At 43.0% G+C, this 22,804-nt stretch overlaps 1 protein-coding gene across 1 annotated transcript in view; it reads left to right on the top strand.

Moving 5' to 3' along the window:
* TULP4 (tubby like protein 4) overlaps nt 1-22,804 on the top strand; it is a 230,416-nt gene that overhangs the window by 173,449 nt on the left and 34,163 nt on the right. The window contains exon 7 of the mRNA XM_025382297.1: nt 6,804-6,970. Within this exon, the coding sequence (XP_025238082.1) occupies nt 6,804-6,970 (167 nt within the window). The remainder of the gene's footprint in view (nt 1-6,803; nt 6,971-22,804) is intronic.

Here is a 22,804-nt window from a genome sequence, read left to right as displayed (position 1 = left end):
TTCTCCTGTCTCAGCCTCCCGAGTAGCTGGGATTACAGGCGCATGCCACCACGCCTGGCTAATTTTTGTATTTTTAGTAGAGACGGGGTTTCATCGTATTGGTCAGGCTGGTCTGGAACTCCTGACCTCAGGTGATCCACCCGCCTCGGCCTCCCAAAGTGCTGGGATTACAGGCATGAGCCACCACACCTGGCCTGGAGCAGCATTTCTAACGTGTTGCAACTATATGTGTAATATAGGTAGAAGCACACGTTAGGTAACTTGGGGAGGTGACCCAAAGTAGCCCTCCCAAATGTGGAAATTTTTTGAGTTTTCTTCTAAAAATACAGGCAAATTTAGCATTTTAATTATTACCTAACTAGATATCTAAATCTAACCTAAAAATGTTTTCAGTTATTTACAGGATGCTTTCAGTGGGGTGCGGTGGCTCACGCCTGTAATCCCAGCATTTTGGGAGGCTGAGGCAGGTGGATTACCTGAGGTCAAGAGTTCAAGACCAGGCTGGCCAACATGGCAAAACCTCATCTCTACTGAAAATACAAAAATTAGCCAGGTGTGGTGATGCATGCCTGTAATCCTAGCTACTTGGGAGGCTGAGGCAGGAGAATCACTTGAACCCGGGAGGTAGAGGTTGCAGTGTACCGAGATGGCCCCATTGCACTCCAGCCTGGGCAACAGAGCAAAACCCCGTCTCAAAAAAAAATTATTTGCAGGATGCTTTTGTTCTGTGTCTTCCTAGTTTCAGAAAGTTAGATTAAATCGAAATGAGCTGGTGCCATCTAGTAAGTGCTGTAAGGACAGAGGAAAAGCTTCCCTTCTGTCCTCTCTGAAGGTTCCCTGAAATGACTGACAGTAGACAGATTAATAGGAGAAAAGGCATAGAAATGTATTAATGTGAATAAGCATAGGACCCACATAAAATAAGAGACTCCAAGAAAGGCCACATGGTTGGAAGTTTTTATACCCTTTTCATGGGAAGGAGGGAAGTGGGGAGGTGGGTAGGCAATCATGATTTAGTAGTAAGTGATTTCTAGGAGAAATGAAGGGACCCAGGAGGTAGACGTTATCTTGTTAATAATTCTTGGGAACTGAATGGGACTTGTAAGTTATGGGAAGGTGAAGGGTAGAACTCTGCCTGTGACCAAAGGTTTTGACAACTTTTATTATCTTCTCTGGTGGTTAAGTCTTTCCTGGTTATTTGGGGAAAGCAGGAGAAGATCAGAAAGTCCTTGGCTCTGAAGCAGCTTCTAAGGCATGCTTGTGCAGCTTGCAGCCTGTGGGCCACAAGCAGCCCAGGACAGCTTTGAATGTGGCCAACACGAATTTGTAAACTTCCTTGAAACACTATGAGATTTTTTGTTTGTTTAAGCTCATCAGCTCCCGTTAGTGTTCGTGTATTTATGCAGGGCCCAAGACAATTCTTCTTCCAGTGTGACCCAAAGAAGTCAAAAGATTGGACACCTCTGTTCTAAGGCCTTCCAGTTGCCTTTAATTCAAAATGCTCAGGCCGGGCACGATGGCTCATGCCTGTAATCCCAGCACTTTGGGAGGCTGAGGTGGGTGTATCACATGGTCAGGAGTTCAAGACTAGCCTGGCCAACATGGTGAAATCCCGTCTCTACTAAAAAACACAAAAATTAGCCGGCCATGGTGGCTTGCGCCTATAATCCCAGCTATTCAGGAGGCTGAGGTGGGAGAATTGCTTGAACCCGAGAGGCAGAGGTTACAGTGAGCTGAGATCATGCCACTGCACTCCAGCCTGGGCGACAGAGCAAGACTCCATCTCAAGAAAAAAAAAAAATGCTTAGTGTACCAAAGCACCATACTTGGGATCTCGTTCTCTGTGCCCTGACAGTGCTGTATGTAGGCAATTTACCTTTTCTCTCTTGGGATCAGAATGTTTTAAGGACTTAACCTTTACATGTGGTATGAATAGCAATCATTTTTGTTTTGTAACTTATTTTTTTATCCACTATCTTACGGGCTATGTTGGTAAATATTGGGAAGAGACAACCAGGATACTGTTGGAGATGGCACATGGCAGTGTTTTTAGCCTAGGGTCATCTGTTCTGTTACAAACAGGTCAGTTACTTGTCTCATAGAGGAAATTAAAAAGGTCTCCAATCCACCTGGTTTTTCTCTGTTACTGTCTCAGAGGAATATCACTAAAGAACTTTTGCAGTGGCCGGGCGCGGTGGCTCAAGCCTGTAATCCCAGCACTTTGGGAGGCCGAGGCGGGTGGATCACGAGGTCAGGAGATCGAGACCATCCTGGCTAACATGGTGAAACCCCGTCTCTACTAAAAATACAAAAAACTAGCCGGGCGTGGTGGCGGGCGCCTGTAGTCCCAGCTACTCGGAGGCTGAGGCAGGAGAATGGCGTGAACCTGGGAGGCGGAGCTTGCAGTGAGCCGAGATCGCGCCACTGCACTCCAGCCTGGGTGACACAGCGCGAGACTCCGTCTCAAAAAAAAAAAAAAAAAAGAACTTTTGCAGTGAAGGAAGGTGACTCACAATATTGTTTTAGTATATCACCAGCACTGGAATTTATGTCCTGTGCAAAAGAACCTAGAATTCCACATAGCTCTTGGTCCCTGCCCAGGCCTTTTCTGCATCATCCAGCACACTTCATTTTCACTGCAGATGTGTCTGTGGGCTCAAACGCCGGGGTCTGGGGAGGGTTAGGCTCTGGGTTTGCTTGGCAGTGGTTTGCTGAGGAAGTTCTGCCTTACTCAGATTCTCTTCTTCAGAACAGGGACTTCTGTTCATCACGCAATAAGCAGGGAATTATTCATTTTGCTTGAGGTTTTTACCCATTGTTATGACTTCTACTCTTTTCCTGAGTGGAAATAATTCAATTATGAGTTCAGGAATTTTCTGCCCAAGCCAGTTCATCCCTCAGTGGCAAAGCAGGCTCCCAGAGGCACTCATTTCATCCCACACTTGCCTTGAAGTTAAAAGCTCCAACCCCTGGACTTTGTTTGTTTTTTTGTTTTGCAGAATTTTCTCTTTTTATCATTTCATTGAGCACACTGAGAAAATGAGGAGGGAATTTTTGAGGCAGGTAGTTTCAGTCATTGATGCCATCTGCTCCTGCAGGCAGACCTGATAAGATTTGCCCACATCATCCTCATTGCGTACATGCCCCTTTTTTTCGGTCCTTGCAATGAAACATACTTCTTAAAGGGGGGAAAAAAAAGTACCTGTTATTTTATCATCACACACTTTGCTAATTAATTAGTTTCTCTTTCCTCCACCCCCCACTGCTGCATATGCACGTGTGTATGCAAATACACACATGCGTGTCTAATGACTAATAAAGAGGTGAATCAAAAGGACTGGATAACTGCAGACTCCAAACAGTAGCTGCAATATATATGGTGCTTGATAAGCACATCTTTCTTTTTCTGTTAAAATGTAGCTGCCTCTTTCTGACCCAGTAATACCACACAAGGGCTTCTTGTTAACACAAAAGAACTACATTTTCACTGACTTCATATAACCTTCCAGACTTTTACCAAAAAAGATCCATAAGATTTTCTGGCTAAAGAATAGTGTACGTGTGCTGAATTTCTTTGTGTAAAATCTGTTAGAGACCAAAAACCCACACCCCCCAAAATCGCTGAGAAACATAGATGCTTCCGGAGTACGGGCCTCTTGTGTGCTCCGGAACTCCCCGTTGCCTGCGAGGGTGAGATTAGAGACTCTGGGCCACGAGCTTTAGGAAAAGGGACAAGAGGCCTGCTAAGTAGAGCATTAGTTTGTTCCTTTTAGGTTGTATTCTGAAACAAATTTAAAAATGAGAGATTCAAGCAAAATTACTATGGAAGTCTTGGGCAAAGACACTGGGGATTATTTTTTAAATAAGACAGACATCGTTTACAAAAAGTTTCTGAAACAAAAAAGTTCTGTCCTGACTATATCTAGGCTTCTGTATCCTCCTCTTCTTTATCATAGTGACATGTAGAAATTGAATGAGTATTTTCTTTTACTTTGATTTTCCCACTAATTTCTGAAAATTTTAAATTCCTACCCTAGGAATTCAACTCGTGCAGAAAACTCACATACTCCTGGCTGACACTGAACAATTCAGGGTTATTCTTTCTTAGTCCCACTGCTGAGTTCTTCCTGCTAGTACTTTATGAGATAGCCAGAATCCCTGGTCGCGGCTGTGCCTGTCATGTGGCTCAGGACTGCTTTATGCTAAATCATCAGAGGTGTTCACATATGTTGCTATATCACTTGATGCATGTAGCTCCATAATCGTTGGAACAAGAAATGGCATTATTTGTATAGAATTTAATCTTTTTTGAAAGAGTCATTCGCCTTTGCAGATGACAGTAATTTCATTATAACTTTGCATCTGCATTAAAAGAAGTCCTGGCCGGGCGCAGTGGCTCACGCCTGTAATCCCAGCACTTTGGGAGGCCGAGGAGGGTGGATCACCTGAGGTTGGGAAGTTGAAACCAGCCTGACCAACGTGGAGAAACCCCGTCTCTACTGAAATACAAAATTAGCTGGGCATGGTGGCGCATGCCTGTAATCCCAGCTACTCGGGAGGCTGAGGCAGGAGAATCGCTTGAACCTGGGAGGCGGAGATTGCAGTGAGCTGAGATTGCGTCATCGCACTCCAGCCTGGGCAACAAGAGTGAAACTCTGTCTCAAAAAAAAAAAAGAAGTCCCTGAGAGTTAACTTGTAAACATTTGGATTCATTCTTGCCTCAGATAGAGCCCATCTCGTAGACAGATGGGGAGTGCCCCAAGTTGCTTGCTGAGTCCCTGAGCAGTCTCCGAAAGCATCATCGTCTAGGTCAGCTCTGCAGGGGCAACAACCCACTTTTCTGTTGGGGAAAGCCACCTTGCAATACAATTCAAAAAAATCTTATTTTAAAAATAAATACAAGAATGGTGCGGTTCAGATGAGGAGCTCTGGAAATTTCATGTCATCACCTTTATTTCTACAATATTGCAATGATGCTTCTGTCCTAAGAAGCTTGAGACACCGTCGTCTTTGTTACTACTTTGACTGTTTATGTTAGTGCTTTGCCTTTTGGTTGCCTTGTGTGCCCAAAGCTGCTCTCCAGAGAACGTCATCTCAGTTTCCTGATCACAAGCAGGGTTTTCCCTGAGATGGACCTAGGTGTTGAATGCCCAGAGCGCATTTAGTATGTGCACGAATCCTCTAGCTTCCCCCCCACCCCCGCCCTGTAAAAGAATCTGATTCACCAGGATGTTTTTGATTCTTTTATGTAATTTTTCATTTCCTGGTTGTGACAGATTTTTTTCCATTTTCTATTCATCTGTAACCGCTTTGGCTCAGCCCTTTGTCTCCCTACTTTCTGCTCTGCAGCTAACTTCATGAGAAAGTCCTGGGTTCCCTGGGTCTGGAAACCTGTCTTGTCCCAGGAGACACACTCCAGTTTTCAACAGAGGTGAAAGAGCCTCAGCCACCTCAGAATGTTATGGTAGCAGCATCAAAATCATGACCATGCATGAATAAGGGGTATTGTAATGTGCGTGCTGATAGAGCCTGGGGACCACTGAATTCTAGCCCCACCTCTGAAATATGTGCTCATCAGGGCAGAGCATTTTCTTTAAGTTCCACCCAGCTTCTCTGCAAAGTGGGCCACTTTGGTTCTAGATTTCAGAGATCTCTGTATAAACCACATTACGATTTTAGGGTCTTAGGGAGAAAAAAAAATGTCATAAATCTTATTAATACTAATAGCTTTTGTTTTACCAGCAAGAAATAAGTAAATTGCTCACATTGGGATAAGATAAACCTTTTAATAGCTATTTTTTATAGTCACTGAGTAGTTTGTAAGTGGGCATTGAATTTCCAGTGTGGAAATTACGCTGAAAAAACTGTCTCCCAGCAGGGGTATTTTCTTTTCTAAGCCCCACAACATCATCAAATGGCGAATAAGAGTCAGCGTTCTCATATGCTTGTGTGTCCTTTGTGTGAACCTTATCTGCCCAGTAGTGCTCAGAAATCAAAGGAATATAAACTAAAGCTTTGTTTTCGATGTGTTTTTTACTTTTGGCATTTATAAACTCTCTGAGTCATCCCTGGGAGTGGAGGACACGGCAGTGGGACCAGCACTTATATGAATATACAGTCATAGGTTTTATTGTCTTGCTTTCTCTTTAAAGAAAAAGGAAGTTCTACAAGTCTCATTATGGAAATACTGGAATTGGAGATACATATTTAATATGCCAACTTTATTATATCATGATTTCTACCTAATTTGATTGTGTTTCAGGAAACTACAATTTCCATTCATGTGACAAACACCTGTTTTTAATAGAATCCATCTTCTTCAGAGAAATAGGTGGTTGTATTCATGAGCTAAAACATGAATATATGGGCTGGGCACTGTGGCTCACGCCTGTAATCCCAGCACTTTGAGAGGCCGAGGCGGGCAGATCACCTGAGGTCGGGAGTTCGAGACCAGCCTGACCAACATGGAGAAATCTCGTCTCTACTAAAAATACAAAATTAGCCGGGTGTGGTGGCACACGCCTGTAGTCCCAGCTACTCGGGAGGCTGAGGCAGGAGAATCGCTTGGACCCAGGAAGCAGAGGTTGCAGTGAGCCGAGATCATGCCATTGCACTCCAGCCTGGGCAACAAGAACGAAACTCCATCTCAAAAAAAAAAAAAAAGAAAGAAAAAACCATGAATATATTTTTTGTTACATTTGCTCAGTGTCTGTATTTGTTAAACTACTGAAGACAGTAGCCTTGCTGAGTGACAGTTTAAAGAGGGCTGCGTCCTTGTGCTGATCCTCTCTCCTCTGTTTCAGAGGTGGTGGCCCAGTGGTGCACACAGGGGGACTTGCTGGCAGTCGCTGGGATGGAACGGCAGACCCAGCTTGGTGAGCTTCCCAATGGCCCCCTTCTGAAGAGTGCCATGGTCAAGTTCTACAATGTTCGTGGGGAGCACATCTTCACACTGGACACTCTCGTGCAGGTAAGGATGTTCTCTGGAAACAAGTAAATTTTCATCTGTATCTGCTTTCAGGGAGTGGCATCACTATGTTGGTATTCCCCCAATTTCTGTTAAATACTAGTGAATGGGTTATTATAATTATTGTTGACAAATTTTATTTTAATCTTTTTTTACCTTAGTTAGGTTGTGGTGTTTAAACCAGGAGAAATAAGGGAGAAAGCAGTTTTTGCCTTTTAACCAGAATGCTTTATTCCATTTCCCAGTCAAATGAGCATATAGTGAAGAAGCAGAGTAAGCTGGTGTTTATTATCAGTCTGAAGTAGAAATCGGAAACTTGCAGAAGTGATTGCTGAATCTTCACTTATTCACTTTTAGGAAAGGAAGAGTAATTTTCTTCTCTACTCTTAGTGAGTTCTTAGCAGGACTTTCCGTTACAAAGGACAGATTAACAAGAGAAAAACAAACAGAAGTTTAATAACATGTACATCTCCTGCATACACGGGAGTTAACCCAAAGAAATGAGTAAGTCTTTAGAGCAGCTCAAAAAATTGTCTTAGACTACAGGCTCAAATGCTTCACAGAAACAGAAAGAAGGGTGATGTTTGTTCTGCAGATTTAAGCCAATGCCTTCTCTTTTTTTTTAAGTTTCCAGAAATCCAATCATCCTTCTCTTCCTGGTGCCGAGAGAGACTGTTACATGTGTAGATTTCTTTTTTTCTTTTTTTTTTTTTTTTTTTTTTTTGAGACGGAGTCTCACCAGGCTGGAGAGCAGTGGCGTGGAAATCTCGGCTCACTGCAAGCTCCGTCTCCCGAGTTCACACCATTCTCCTGCCTCAGCCTCCCCAGTAGCTGGGACTACAGGTGCCCGCCACCACACCTGGCTAATTTTTTGTATTTTTACTAGAGACAGGGTTTCACTGTGTTAGCCAGGATGGTCTTGATCTCCTGACCTTGTGATCTGCCCGTCTTGGCCTCCCAAAGTGCTGGGGTTACAGGCATGAGCCACCACACCTGGCCTGCCTTTCCCTTTTAAACTGTTCTTCACTTTGTAGCCACAGTCTTTGTAAAATCACAAGTCAGATCAGTAGCTTCTTACTGTCCTTAGGATAAAGTTAAAAAATTCATTATGCCTTAAAAAGATCACCATAATCTGGTCCTCCATCCTCTCTAGAATTAGCTCTTACCACAGCCAGATTTTCTTTATAGATGTAATTTATCTTACAAAAGGGTAACTCTTCAGAGTTTACCCTGTGTCCTTTTATTTATTTATTTTTTTTTTGAGATGGAGTTTTGCTCTTGTTGTCCAGACTGGAGTGCAATAGCACCATCTCGGCTCACTGCAACCTCCTCCTCCTGGGTTCAAGCAATTCTCCTGCCTCAGCCTCCTGAATAGCTGGGATTACAGGCACCCGCCACCACGCCCGGCTAATTTTTGTATTTTTTTTAGTAGAGATGGGTTTTTGCCATATTGGCCAGGCTGGTATTGAACTCCTGACTTCAGGTGATCCACCTGCCTCAGCCTTCCAAAGTGCTGGGATTACAGGTATAAGCCACCACTCCTGGCCTACTCTGTGTCTTTATCCTATGTGTATCTCAAAATAACCAGCTCGAAATTATCCTTATGCCAAAGAGGCAGATTTGTGGTGGCTTATTCTGGTCTCCTACGGTCATATTTGGGAAGCATGTCCTGAACCCTGTCACACTCTGATTTTGTGTTTGTTACGCCAGTGATGAACCTTTATATTTTAACTAAATTTTTGTTAAGCAGTAATTTTAAAAGCTTAGAAGTCTTTAAGAAAGTATACACAGATGGGCCCCCTTTCTATTTGTTTTTATTTCCCAGAAATCTTTAGGCCACCTTATGTTTGGGTCAGTTATAGTGGAGGATTATTTCTCAGCAGCGCGTAATAGAGGCATGCCTGGGAGGGAGTTGACAGTGGAGGTGATAATAAACAAGAATCTGTGTCCTAACATTACTCGGCTCATCAGAGAGGCAGGGATAGCAGATATGGGGAAATCTGTAATTAGATGCAGGCATTAAATATTTAAATATATTTTTTCTTTTAATTGTGGTAAAATACATATAACATAAAATTTATCATCTTAACCATTTTTAAGTGTACTGTTTTATAGTGTCGAATATATTACATTATTTTACAACTAATTTCCAGCACCTTTTCATCTTGCAAAATGAAAACTCTTTAGCTATTAAACAACTACTCCCTGTTTCTCCCTCTTCCCAGTCCATGAGAAGCACCATTTTACTATCTTTTCTATGAGTTTGACTCTACAATCCTCATGTAAGTGGAATTATGCAACATGTTGACAAACCAAATTCTGTGCAGTATTCTGAGCCAAATATGAGCAACCGTGGCCTAGGACACAGTCACAAGAGGTTCTGAGAATATGTGCCTTAGGTAGTCAGGTCACGGTTTGGTTTTGTACGTTTCAGGGAGACAGAAGTTACAGACCAAAGACATACATCAGTATTCGTAAGGCACATGTTGGTTAAACCTGTGGAAGGATAGGACATCTTGAAATGGGGCCACACACATGTCACAGGTGGATTCAAAGATTTTCTGATTGGCAGTTGGTTGAAAGAGTTAAGCTTTGCCTAAAGGGTTGAAGTCAGGAGAAACAAGTGCTTGAGTTAAGGTAAGGGGGTCGTGGAAGCCAATGTTCTTGTTCCCCGCCGCAACCTCCCTGCGCCCTGCCAGACGGAGGTCTTGCCCTGTCCCACAGGCTGGAGTGCAGTGGCGCCATCTCAGCTCACTGCAACCTCCGTCTCCCGGGTTTAAGCAGTTCTCCTGCTTTCACTGTGTTGGCCAGGCTGGTCTTGAACTCCTGACCTTGTGATCTGCCCTCCCAAAGTGCTAGAATTACAGGCAGGAGCCACTGCGTCCGGCCCCAAGGTTCTTGTTATGCAGATGAAACCACTTAAGTAGCAGGCTTCACGGTGAATAAATGGTAAATGTCTCCTTTTAGACCTTAAAAGGTATTAGACTCTTGGTTAAATATCTCCTGGATCAAGAAAAGACCTAGGAAAGGAAGGACATTCTCTACAAAATGCAAATTTCCCCCACGAGAGATGATTTTGCAGGGTTTTGCCATTTGCAGGTTTTGCCGTTTCAAAACATATCAACAAAATATATTTGGGGGTAAAATACTTTGATTTCCTTTAGGCCCGCCATCCGTTGTATGATGCTATGTCAGAATCAGGTTGGAACTTGGTATTTTATTGCTACAAAGAGTCTTAGTTTTATCAGTCTTACCTCTATTTTAATGTTAATGTTGGTCAGTTGTGCCTAAACCCCAAAGGGATGGGGGCAATATAAGGACCATGTCCAATCTTCCTTCCTGTCATAGCCTGAACTAGTTTTCTTTTGAGACGGAGTCTCGCTCTGTCGCCCAGGCTGGAGTGCAGTGGCACGATCTCGGCTCACTGCAAGCTCCGCCTCCCAGGTTCACGCCATTCTCCTGCCTCAGCCTCCCAAGTAGCTGGGACTACAGACGCCCGCCACCATGCCCGGCTAGTTTTTTGTATTTTTTAGTAGAGACGGGGTTTCATCCTGTTAGCCAGGATGGTCTCGATCTCCTGACCTCGTGATCCGCCCACCTCGGCCTCCCAAAGTGCTGGGATTACAGGCTTGAGCCACCGCGCCCAGCCTGAACTAGTTTTCTAGACTCCTTTGGGATCCCCTTGGCCAAAAGAAGGCCCATTCTGTAGGTTGGGTGGCTTAGAATTTTATTTTTGGTTTACAAGTGTTTATCTTTTTCTGACTGGCTTATTTCACTTAGCATAATGTCCTTAAGGTTCATCCATGTTGTACCATGTGTCAGAATTTTCTTTCTTTTTAAGGCTGAATAATATTTTATTGTATGTATATACCACATTTTGTTTACCCATTGATGAACTTTTGGGTTCCTTCCGTCTTTCGGCTGTTGTGAATAATTCTTCTGTGAACATGGGTGTACACATATCTCTTTGAGACCCTGCTTTTCAAGTCTTCCGGATTTGTGCCCAGAAGTGGACTTGCTGGATCATATGGTAATTCTATTTTTAATTTTGTGAGGAACTGCCATACTGTTTTTTCATAGCAGCTTGTTAACAGAAAGACTAGTAAAATACTTTAAAGAGGTTTATTTTGAGCCAGTATGGGTGACCCTGGCCCAGCAAAACAGTCTCAAGAGGTCCTGAGAAAGTGCACCCGAAGCAGTTGAATTACAGTTTGGTTTTGTGCATTTCAGGGAGGCAAGAGTTACAGGCAAAGACATAAATCAACATGTGGAAGGTATCCGTTGGCTCAGCCTGAAAATGTGGAATATTTTGAAGCCAGGAGAAGTAGAGGAGTGTACAAGTCAGGTAGATTCAGAGATTCTTTAATCTAGTTAGTTAAAGCAACAAAATTTGATCTAGAACTTGGGAGTCAGCAGAAAGGAATATTTTAAGTTAAAACATTCGGATGCTATGTCAGAGTCAGCCAAAATATGGCCCATTTAGTGAGATTGATGGCCTGTAGGCATGGCTTAAGGCTTGCCTTGCATGACCTTAGGTATTGTTTAGAATTTGTTATCTTATTTCCATCAAGAGTCTTTTGTCAGTCTTATGATCTCTATTTTAACTTTTACTCAGGTCAGTTGGACCTAAATTCCAGATGGGGGGGAGTATAATGAGGTGTGTCCAACCTCCCTTTCTGTCATAGCTAGGAATTTTTAAAAGTTTTTCTGGGGTTTCCTTGGCCAAGAGAGGCTCCATTCAGTCGATAGGGGGCTTAGGATTTTATTTTTGGCTTACAAGCTGCACCATTTTACATTTTCACTAACATTACACAAGGATTCTAGTTTTTCCACATCCTTGCCAATATTGTCATTTTTCTGGGATTTTTTTTTTGGAGTAACCATCCTCTTGGATGTTAGGTGATATCTCATTGTGGTTTTGATTTGCATTTCCCTTAGGATTAATAATGTAGATTAGTGATGTTGTTGCATATCTTCTTTGGAGAAATGTCTGTTCAAGTCCTTTGCCCATTTTTCAGTCAGGTTATTTGGGTTTTTGTTTTTAAGAAGTGGGATTAAACTATGTCTTTGGGCAGTATAGTATCTCCTTGAGCAAATAAGCCTATTTGTTCATTCATTTGTTCAAGCATCCAGCCAAGATATTTTGAGGAGCTACTGTGTGGCTGGCACTGAGCTCTGAGTACTGGTGTTTCCGAGCTGAACAAGGAAGACATGATCCATACCTCCTAGGAGCTCACAGCTAGTGAAGGAAGACAGACAAGTGATGACACAGAAATGCTTTTGATTTTGAAGTAGAACGATTTACCTGGTGCTTTGATAACCTGGAGGAAAGGACTCTTACACCTGCCCTTTGTGGGTATTTTTCCACCTCTGCCTGATCTCTTTTCTCACCCTGTATTCCTCAGACCGTTTCAACCACTCTTACAGCTTTAATTCCAATCTCAGTGAAGGTCTGAAGCCTAAGGAAACAGGCCTGTATAGACCCACCTGCTTACTTCACAAACCCACTAGCCATCTCATAGGCATTGCACATGCAACATGCCCAAATCTCAGAACACTCCACCACGTAGATAATGCTCCTTTTTCAGGTCGTGGTCCAGCTGCTCAAGCCAGAAGTCACAGTTAGCCTGTCCACTGAATCCCAGTGAGTATTTTTACCTCCTAGATATCTTCATGTCTACATCCTTTTGTCTTCATTGGCCACCACCTTAATCCAAGCCACCCTCATCTTAGCTGCAGTGTTTGAGCCATGCCTTTCCCTTTCTTTTCTTTTCTTTTTTTTTTTTTTTCTGATGGAGTTTCACTCTTGTTGCCCAAGCTGGAGTGCAATGTTGCAATCAGCATTCACTGCAACCTCTGCCTCCCAGATTCAAGTGATTCTCCTGCCTCAGCCTCCCGAGTAACTGGTATTACAGGTGCATGCCACCACACCTGGCTAATTTTTTGTACTTTTTTTAGTAGAGATGTTGGCCAGGCTGGTCTTGAACTCCTGACCTCGTGATCCACCCGCCTCAGCCTCCCAAAGTGCTGGGATTACAGGCATGAGCCACCACACCTGGCCTGCCTTTCCCTTTTAAACTGTTCTTCACTTTGCAGCCACAGTCTGTAAAATCACAAGTCAGATCAGTAGCTTCTTACTGTCCTTAGGATGAAGTTGAAAAAATTCATTGTGCCTTAAAAAGATCACCATAATCTGGTCCTCCATCCTCTCTAGAATTAGCTCTCACTCCATCCTCCTCTGACCCTGCCAATCTGGACTTTTCTGTTTCTCAGTTTACCAGATGCCTCCTTTCTTCCAAGCTTTGCACCATGCCTGGAACAGATCTTGGCTCATGGCAGTCTCAGTAAATACTGGTTGAATCAATCAGTGAGCCTTAGCATTGTATCTTACTGCTCTGCCTTACTTGGTGAGTTATGTTGGGGCAGCACTCCTCTCCTCCAGGGGGCACCAGCTGCCGGGAGTCTGTCCCTTGCAGACTCCTGATCCAGCAACAGGTGAATGAAGTACACTGACACACAGATAAATTCTGCTTTGCCAGTCCAGCTGCGTGTGTGGGAGCCGCTTACAGACTCCCTGCTGAGTCCTGTAAACAGTTGCCACTCGACCCTGATCAGCTAGTCTGACTTGCATTTATTCAGTAAGTTAATTTAAAAAAGCTTGAGTCAACACCATTAGAGGGTAATTGACATTGTGGACTTCCCCAGTAAAAAGCACTTAAGCACCTCCGTACATCAAAGGTTAGTCTTAAGATTATATGAGTAAACAAGCGAGCTAGGTAAACTACTCCGCCTTTCTTTATTACTATTTTAATTTGTTTAAAGGTAAAGGGATCAGTTCGCCTTCAGCCAGATATTTTACCGAATTTACCCACCAAAGTTATGCGAACTTCTCAGCCTTCCAAGAAGATTTGTGTCTATTTCTGTAACTAACTCTTTTTCCCACCAGCCTGATTGAACCCCAACATTATGTAAATTTCAAGGACCAGATAACTTAAGATTATTTGCCATTTACATTATCTCTTGGTTTCTTTAGCCACTGACAATCATAACATAATTTCTTTTTAAAAAATTAATAGTAAATTACTTTTAGAAATAGAATACAGTTTGATTATAGCATAGGTTATGTAAGGGGCAGCAACAGGAAGTAAGACTAGAAAAGTGTCTTAGGACCAAATGTGTCTTAGTGCGTTTGGGCTGCTATACGAAAATACCTTAGACTGAGTGATTTATAAATAATACAACTTTATTTCTTACAGTTCTGGAGGCTGGGAAGTCCAAAATCCAGGCACTGGTAGATTCTGTGTCTGGTCTGCTCCATAGATGGCACCTTGTGCCTGTGTCCTCACACGGTAGAAGGCATAAAAGCAGGGAGGCACCTCCCTTTAACCTGTTTTCTAAGGGCACTAATCCCATTGTGAGGACGGAGGCCTCATGACTTAATCACTCCCCAAAGGCCCCACCTAATACCACCACCATGAGAACTAGATTGCAGCAAGAATTTTGGAGGGACACACATTCAGACCATGCATAGCACTGGCCAAGATGTTAAACTTCATTTGGCCTTTTGTTTTGTATTTTTATTTTATGAGCAAGGGAGAGGTGAGACAGGGCTTTGGGGAGACTAATCTGACAGCAGTGTCGTTATCTCAGTAAGAAGGAATCAGGACAAAAAACCAGAACAGTGAAAATAGAGTGGAAGAGAGACACAGAGTTCAGAGAGATTATAAGAGATTTGGCTTCTGGAGGACTGTGAGGAGGAGGTCAGTACCAGTGAAAGCATACCTTTTTTTTTTTTTTTTTTTGAGATAGTGTCTCACTCTGTCACTCAGGCTGGAGTGCAGTGGCGTGATCTTGGCTCACTGTAACCTCCACCTCCTGGGTTCAAGCAATTCTCCCACCTCTGTCTCCCGAGTAGCTGGGACTACAGGTGTGTGCCACCACACTGGCTAATTTTTGTATTTTTTGGTAGAGACAGAGTCTCACCATGTTGGCCAGGCTGGTCTTGATTTTCTGACCTCAAGTGATCTGCCCACCTTGGTCTTCCAAAGTGCTGGAATTACAGGTCTGAGCCACCACACCTGGCCAAAAGCAGACCATTTTAGTTACTGTTGCAGCCATATCTCTAAGGGTGGAAGGCGTTTGGGGATGTGGGACTGGAACTGAGACAAGAGATTGGGTTGGAGATAGATATTTGGAGTCATCCACAAGGAGGCCATAGTTGGAGAAATGAAATGGATTTAATGTCAAAGGAATGAATAGAAAGAGGGGAAATGAGGAAAGGACCAAGCATAGAACTTTGGATAGTGGAGTGATAGCCTTCATTTAACAAGCAGCAGAAGGAAGGAGATGGAAGAGGAATGTCACAGAGAACCATTAAAGGAAATATGTCAAACAAAAGAACAACAGTTGAAAGTAGACATGGGCCGGGCGCGGTGGCTCAAGCCTGTAATCCCAGCACTTTGGGAGGCCGAGACGGGCGGATCACGAGGTCAGGAGATCGAGACCATCCTGGCTAACATGGTGAAACCCCGTCTCTATTAAGAAATACAAAAAAACTAGCCGGGCGAGGTGGCGGGCGTCTGTAGTCCCAGCTACTCAGGAGGCTGAGGCCGGAGAATGGCGTGAACCCGGGAGGCGGAGCTTGCAGTGAGCTGAGATCCGGCCACTGCACTCCAGCCCGGGCGACAGAGCGAGACTCCGTCTCAAAAAAAAAAAAAAAAAAAGAAAGTAGACATGAAAAATTGGATTTGGAAGTTTTAAGGTCAAAAATGGTCTCGCTGGAATAGTGATGGAGGTCACATGGTAAAAGATTTTTTGTTCATTCAGTCGATCTTTATTGAGCCATCTATATGCCAAGCATTGTTCTATGTGCTGGAGATACAGCTGTGACAGCCAAGATGAAGAACTGGCGACTAAGCGGCTAGTGAAGAAGTTGAGGCAGCACATGTAAACTACTGTTTTGACAGGGTTTGAGGGGAAGGCAGAGAGAGGATGGTAACTTGAAATGGAGAGGCATGACTGTGTTCATATACAATTAATAAGTCTTTGGGGAAAAAAGAAGACATAAGGAAGCAAGAAAAAGAATAGCAAGCTACAAGAGCCCACTGCAAGTTGGAAGATGTGGGTTTGATTGCAGTACGGAGGTTTAATCTAGAAGAGACAGAAAGGAAGGAGAGATTGTAGAAAGAGATGAAGGATTTTTAAGTAAAGGAGGGGGCCAAAGCACACACACACTACAGGACAATGCCAGTCTGCTCAGTAAACTAAAGGCAGGATGAAAAACACAGGGAAGATTCGGCAGGAGTGCCATGGAGTACCATCCACTTGCCATACCGGATAATAAATTTAAAGTGAGAGTCAGTGATGTCCATGCCTTCACTGTAATCCTAGAGTCAGTAGTACCGATTGCCTGAAACTAGGAACTGGAAAGGTGAGTGTAGTAGGAGGGCCAAGGAGTCGAAGGAATCTAGGAAACTGCTAGGGATACTGTGGAATTGGGCAGCCGTGGCATCAGTGGTTAGATACTTCATGACCTGAGGCTAGGAAGTGTAAAGTCATAAAAAGACATGTTCAAGAGGAGGTGATACAAACAAAATGGGAAATTGTGGTTGGATAGGGACTTTAAATTTCTATTTTGGAAGTGAAGTAATTCTGAGTTAACCCTGAAGTAGAACAGAGTTAAGGCCATATGTATGAGGCCAGGGCATTAGTTAAACAAACTTAAGTATTAGAGTTCCTGTGGCTTTGGGATTGAAGGAAGGAGAGATTACCTTGATTCTATTTGTGTCCCCACTGCCAGTTCATTGCCTAAAACATAGTAGGTATTAGTAAATCTTTCTTCGGTGGGTTTATGGATGGACTGGTGTCAACATAGGCTTTCTTTCATCTTTCTGTCGATTGTTTGAACCTGTAAGTTATGTCACCTTTATAATCAATCTGATGCTGGCTTTTTATAAGGCTTTTATGATTAGAATATTTGTGAATTCAAGTGCTGAAACACACTCAGCATTGTCCCCACTTCGTCTGACTTAGGGCCCCCTTCCTGCTGGCATTGTGTTCCCTCTACAGGGAATGTCCTTCCCGCCGTTTTAGCTCAGAAAGTGGATCTTCCTCAGTGCCAGCTCAGTCACGTTTTCTTTTAAAGCTGCCCAGTGGATTGAGGCTCCCCTTCTCTGTAAACCCTCGGGGTGCTTAACACCTGTGGCATGTATTACACTTTTCTGTCTACTTGTCTTATTTTCCTGAAGACGGAGGCTTCCTTTTTCTGACCAGTGCCTAGACTGTAGTAAAGGTTCTATGGCCTTAACCATTGCGGAAGTTCTCATCAGCCATCACATGAAACTAACATGGATCCTGAATTTAAACTGTTTGAGCTCAGGAATAAGAGAAAAGGCCCTGACTGATCTTCCTTTGAAGAAAGATAGATATCCCTACGGTACCTCAGCATTTCAGTAAGTTATTGATTCTTTTTTTCATTGAGGGTCCATTTCAACCATTGAAAAAATTGTCTCAATAATAGAAGGTTAAATAATGATGCCATTAAAAATCAAGTACAATATTAATTATATTTAGCACCAGTTTAACTCTTGTCTAATGATTCTAAAATCACATGTGATCTATGCTGTGCTATTCAAGGAGTCCAAAGGCAGGGACATTTTTATAGCAGGAAGGAAGTTAGGCGATTTATTGGACTGCTTATAAAAAGAACTAAATGCAATTTAGATTGGATAATGTATTTCCAAGTTAATTAGATTGTAGGTTATTGCGTACAAAGCCATTGCCTGGGACGAACTTGCAGCAGCAGCAGCAGCTTTAAAATTGATTTTCTTGATTTACTTGTAACAGCAATGCTTGTGGCTGGAGCTCTTCTAAGGAAATATGCTATGATTTATTTTCCTTTCTGTCCTACATGCTGTAATGTAAAATTCTGTAATTTATCTCATTAGCTGTTATCTGTGACTCTATATATTCTTGCATATCTGAAAATGTAACAGGTTTTTAGAGTTAGCACTACTGACTGAAGTTTGTAGGCTTCAATAATTTAGGCCCAGGTTTTTGTTTTGTTTTATGGACTTCTGGCATTGAAGGCCAGTGGAGAGGTCACCCTATATTCTGTAAGGTTCGATTGTTGATGTAAGATATTGGGTAAAAAATTAAGAGAGGAGAAGTTGGAAAAAGACGGGTATGGGAATTTAAAAATCAAATAAGAGATTGCATGTGTGATCATGGACTTCTGTACTCTTGGAGGCGAATCCTATAGTAAAAATAGACTTGCTTTCTTTCACTTAGGATTAACTCTGCCTATTCTCCTGAAGTAGCCCCCGTTGTGCTTTTCCCATTTTGTCTTGTAAGTAGATGAGAAAGTCTTCCATGAGTGTTGTCTGCTTACAAAATACAAGGATGATTGTGTTCTTTTAAAACTGAAATTTGGTTGACTGAGTGTTGAACTAGCTTTTATTACTACAATTTAGTTGGTGGCCAAATGATTATAACTTTGTATTTAAAATTGTCTGTGGCTCCAACCAACGTAGTTTGATGGTGACCGATCACCAACTTATTCTGTTTTTTTGTTTGTTTATTTGTTTTTAGACAGAGTTTCACTCTTATTGCCCGGGCTGGAGTGCAATGGCGCGATCTCGGCTCACTGCAACCTCTGCCTCCCGGGTTCAAGTGATTCTCCTGCCTCAGCCTCCCGAGTAGCTGGGACTACAGGCGTGTGCCACCACACCCAGCTAATTTTCTTGTATTTTTAGTAGAGACGGCGTTTTACCATGTTGGTCAGGCTGGTCTCAAACTCCTGATCTCAAATAATCCTCCTGCCTCAGCCTCCCAAAGTGCTGGGATTACAGGCATGAGCCATAACGCCTGGACTTTTTTAAATTTGTTATAAACAGAGTCACACTGTCTCCCAGGCTGGAGTGCAGTGGCATGATCATAGCTCACTGTAGCCTCAACCTCCTGGGCTCAAACGATCCTCCTGCTTCAGTCTCCCAAGTAGCTAGGACTACAGGTGTGCACCACTACACCCAGCTAATTTTGAAAAATTGTTTTGTAGAGACAGGGTCTTGCTGTGTTGCCCAAGCTGGTCTTGAATTCCTTGCCTCAAGCAATCCTCCTGCCTCAGCCTCCCAAAGTGCCGGGATTATAGGCGTGAGCCACTGCACCTGGCCCTTCATCTGTTTTAAAGTGAACTATTTTGCACATGTTTGTACAATCATAAAACATTTCATCCTACTAGGTGCATTTCCTTCAAGACAGATCCCCCATCCTTCTTAGGGAGAGCTACAGAAAACAAAGGGTGGAGAGGGAGGCTGAAGAACCTCTGACTGTCCCAGGAATCTGCCTCCTCGGTGGCTGGGTAGCCAGTCCTCAGCCCAAGGCCTCCCTCAGTCATCCAGAAACCCTGTGCTTGCACTGCCTGGTTTTCCCTGTCCAGGACCAGTGGAGTTGGTTTTTGTTCCTTTTACAGTTTCAGAAGACTCTATCCAACTCACTGCTATATACAAAAATAGTAATATAGTGAGGAAGCTTTCAATTCCAATTAAATAGATTCCTCCTCTCAGCCAGGCCTCTGCTCAAACCACCTCCAGGGCAGCCTCCCTGCTTCCTCTCTTCAAAAAGACCCCCTTGCCCCTGCTCTGGCCCTCTTTCAACACTATTTTTACTTCATGGAATTTCACTACCTCACGTTCTTAGGTGGTTCCTGTCACAGATACTAAGATACAGGTCGAGTACTCCTTATCTGAAATGCTTAGGACCAGAATTGGTTTGGATTTCAGATTTTTTTTAAATTTCAGAATATTTGCCTTGTATCAGGTGAGCATCCCAAATATGAACATTTGAAATAGTCCAATGAATATTTCCTTTGAGCATCTTGTTGGCACTCCAAAAGTCAGATTTTGGAGCATTTTGGATTTCATATTTTCAGATTATGGATACTTAACCTGTATTTATCTCTCTCCCTGTGACGCCAGGATGTAAACTCCACAAGGGCAGAGAATGTATTTAATTCATTGTCAGTCCCCTTATAACTAGCATGTATCTGTCCATTTGTATACATTTAGCAAATATTTAATGACTAACAGCTCAGTAGATTAAAAAAATGATTGGCTGGACACATGGCATGTCTTGTGTAGTAGCAAGAGGAGAGGTGGGCAAGTAAGGAACTGGCACCAGGCCTCGATTGTCATACTCCATGGTGGGAGGTGAGGCAGAGCCGGCCCGCCCCTTTTCCTTTCCAGGACTCAGCCTCAGCATTGAGGGGGAGAAGCCAGAGGAGAAGTCTGCCCCTCCAGGGGCCACTCGCCTCCAGCACTGTGGCCTAGAGTGCATCCTCTCCAGCTGAGCAAGTGTTCTCCCTATTCCACCAGACTCATGCTCCCTGAAATACAACTCCGTTTCTTGCACTTTTGCCTTGGATTTAGACGTGCAAAATATGTGAACCTTCCTATGCAAATTAAGATTTGAATGTCATCTGCTTCACAGTTCTAGCCATCAGTTCTAAAAATAGTCATTTTATGGGATTTGAGAAAGAGATTAAGACCACAAACTTACAACTGAGTTTTTCCCTAGCAGAGAGCAGCTGTTCAAACAAAACATAAATCTGGGAGTTTTGAAGAGCTATGCTGTTGTGCTGCAGCTCAGCCCAGTAGGTGGAGGTTCCTAGGGAGGAGATATACTCAGCATTGGTGAGATCTGTGGGCCTGCAGACAGTGTGTTCATGTTCTGCCATCACCCATGAACCTAGAGGACAGAGTGATGGAAATCGATGATTGTGAGGCAGCGAAATTAGGACTAGCATTAGTGAACGCCCCGCCCCGTGTCTGTGGCCATGTGCAGTTAGCGCCATTTGACTCTTGTTCTCGTGAAAACTACAGAACATTTGTAGCAAGGGCTTTATAGGCTGAAATACCAGTAAACAGCCAGAGAAAAATTAACACCAGCAGAAATGTGACTTTTAAAAAGTAAGATGACCTGTAAGGGACTTTCTGTGAACTTACAGGGGTCCTGAGAAGTCATACCCTGCTGCCTGACCTCTGACCAAACAGTAATCACAGGCATTCATTTCCCCAGGTCAGTGAGGACTCAGAGTCTTCAGACAAGAGGGGCAGTTCGCGTTATCTGTCACTCCTTCCCCATTTTTCTAGCACAGCTTTAAAAATTATTATGGCAAAGATACCAGCATCTTTGCCATTTTGCTGCTTTATCATCTTACATGGACTGTATGCTACACAAACTAAATTAAATTAAATCAATGCATCTCCACCCTGCCCTCCTCCAGAGTAAGTTTTCACTGACTTGGGCAAGTAAATGAGTGCTGCACCCTAATTAATGTAATAGAAATTCCTGTGCTGGTATTCTTGTCCCATTCTTAGAAGAGGGAATTTCCTGGTAACATTGCCCCAGATAATAATTATTCCTTTGAGACGCTGCAGGCATCACTTCTCCAGGCTAAATAATTTCAGTCCTTTTTCTCCCAGGTTCTAGCATTCCATCCTTTAATCTTGCGAGTCTTCTCACTCCTACTTGGCTGAGAATTCTAAGTCATCCGAGCTAATGTGCTACCTGGTTTGGAGTCACTCTGTCCTCCCTCACCTTCCAGATGTGCCAGCGACTGTGGTCCCTGTTATCTAACAATGCTACCTGGCTAATTACCTGTGGGCTCTTTTCTGCTGTGATGAACCCAGCAGATCATTTATTTGCTATGTAAACAGCCTGTTTCTCTTCTTGTCTATTTGCCTTTTCTATAGACAATGTTTGGTTTGTTTCTGAGTAAAGTAGCCTTGACCAAATGGACTGAGGGGCCATTTGGGGCTCATTATTTTGTATGTGATTGACAGATAGTTAAATTTTTCAGTGGGGTATTACACATTCTTTAGGCTGTGGTATCAATATGCTGGCACTTCAGAGAGCCAGCACCATGTAGTAAGATAAGGACCAGCGGTGGAGTTGGGGCGGGATGAGAATCACAGCTCTTCCACCATTTATTGCTGTAATGTACCTAGCCTCCCTTAGCCTCTCTTACCTCATATGTTAGATGAGAATAATGTTATTTGTGTGGGAGAGTAGAGCGGATGCAGTGAATTCAGGTTTGTAAACATTTGATGTGCTTACTGTTGGAATGTAGTTTTACAGACAAGGTTGTTTTTGTCATGATGGGTGGTAATTATATATATAAAGGTAACAGAGCTGATTTTCATCTAGTTGAAGGTCTGTGTGAGTGGTTTAAGTTCTTGGTACAAAGATATAAGAGACACATACATATGATAATTTTATATAAAATATGTCATCAGCTGTTATGCAGAGATAGTTACTATGAAAAGCAGAACTAGGAGGGAGGGGGGCAGAGGATAAATCCAGAGTGTCTGCCTTTCAGATAGCTGGACTCAAGAGGAATGGGAAATTAAAGGGAAGAAGTGTCTGATGTTTCTGCAGCCAGTCAGGTTATGCTCATTGAAAACTGTTTTTCCAAACAACCTCATTAAAAAGTGGGCAGAGGACATGAACAAATCATTTTCAAAAGAAGACATACATGCAGCCAACAAGCATATGAAAAATGCTCAACATCACAAACCATTAGAGAAATGCAAATCAAAACCACAATGAGATACTATCTCACACTAGTCAGAATGGCCATTATTGAAAAATCAAAGAATAATAGATGTTGGCACAGTTGCAGAGAAAAGGAAACACTTCTACACTGCTAGTGGGAGTGTAAATTAGTTCGGCCATTGTAGAAAACAGTGTGGCAGTTCCTCAAAGAATTGAGAACTACCATTCGACCCAGCAATCCCATTACTGGGTATATACCCAAAGGAATATTTGTTCTGTCATAAA

The sequence above is a fragment of the Theropithecus gelada genome, chromosome 4 (genome assembly GCF_003255815.1).
Source record: "Theropithecus gelada isolate Dixy chromosome 4, Tgel_1.0, whole genome shotgun sequence".
NCBI lineage: Eukaryota > Metazoa > Chordata > Mammalia > Primates > Cercopithecidae > Theropithecus > Theropithecus gelada.
Note: the sequence above shows the minus strand (reverse complement) of the source record. Positions and strands in the feature narration are given on the sequence as shown.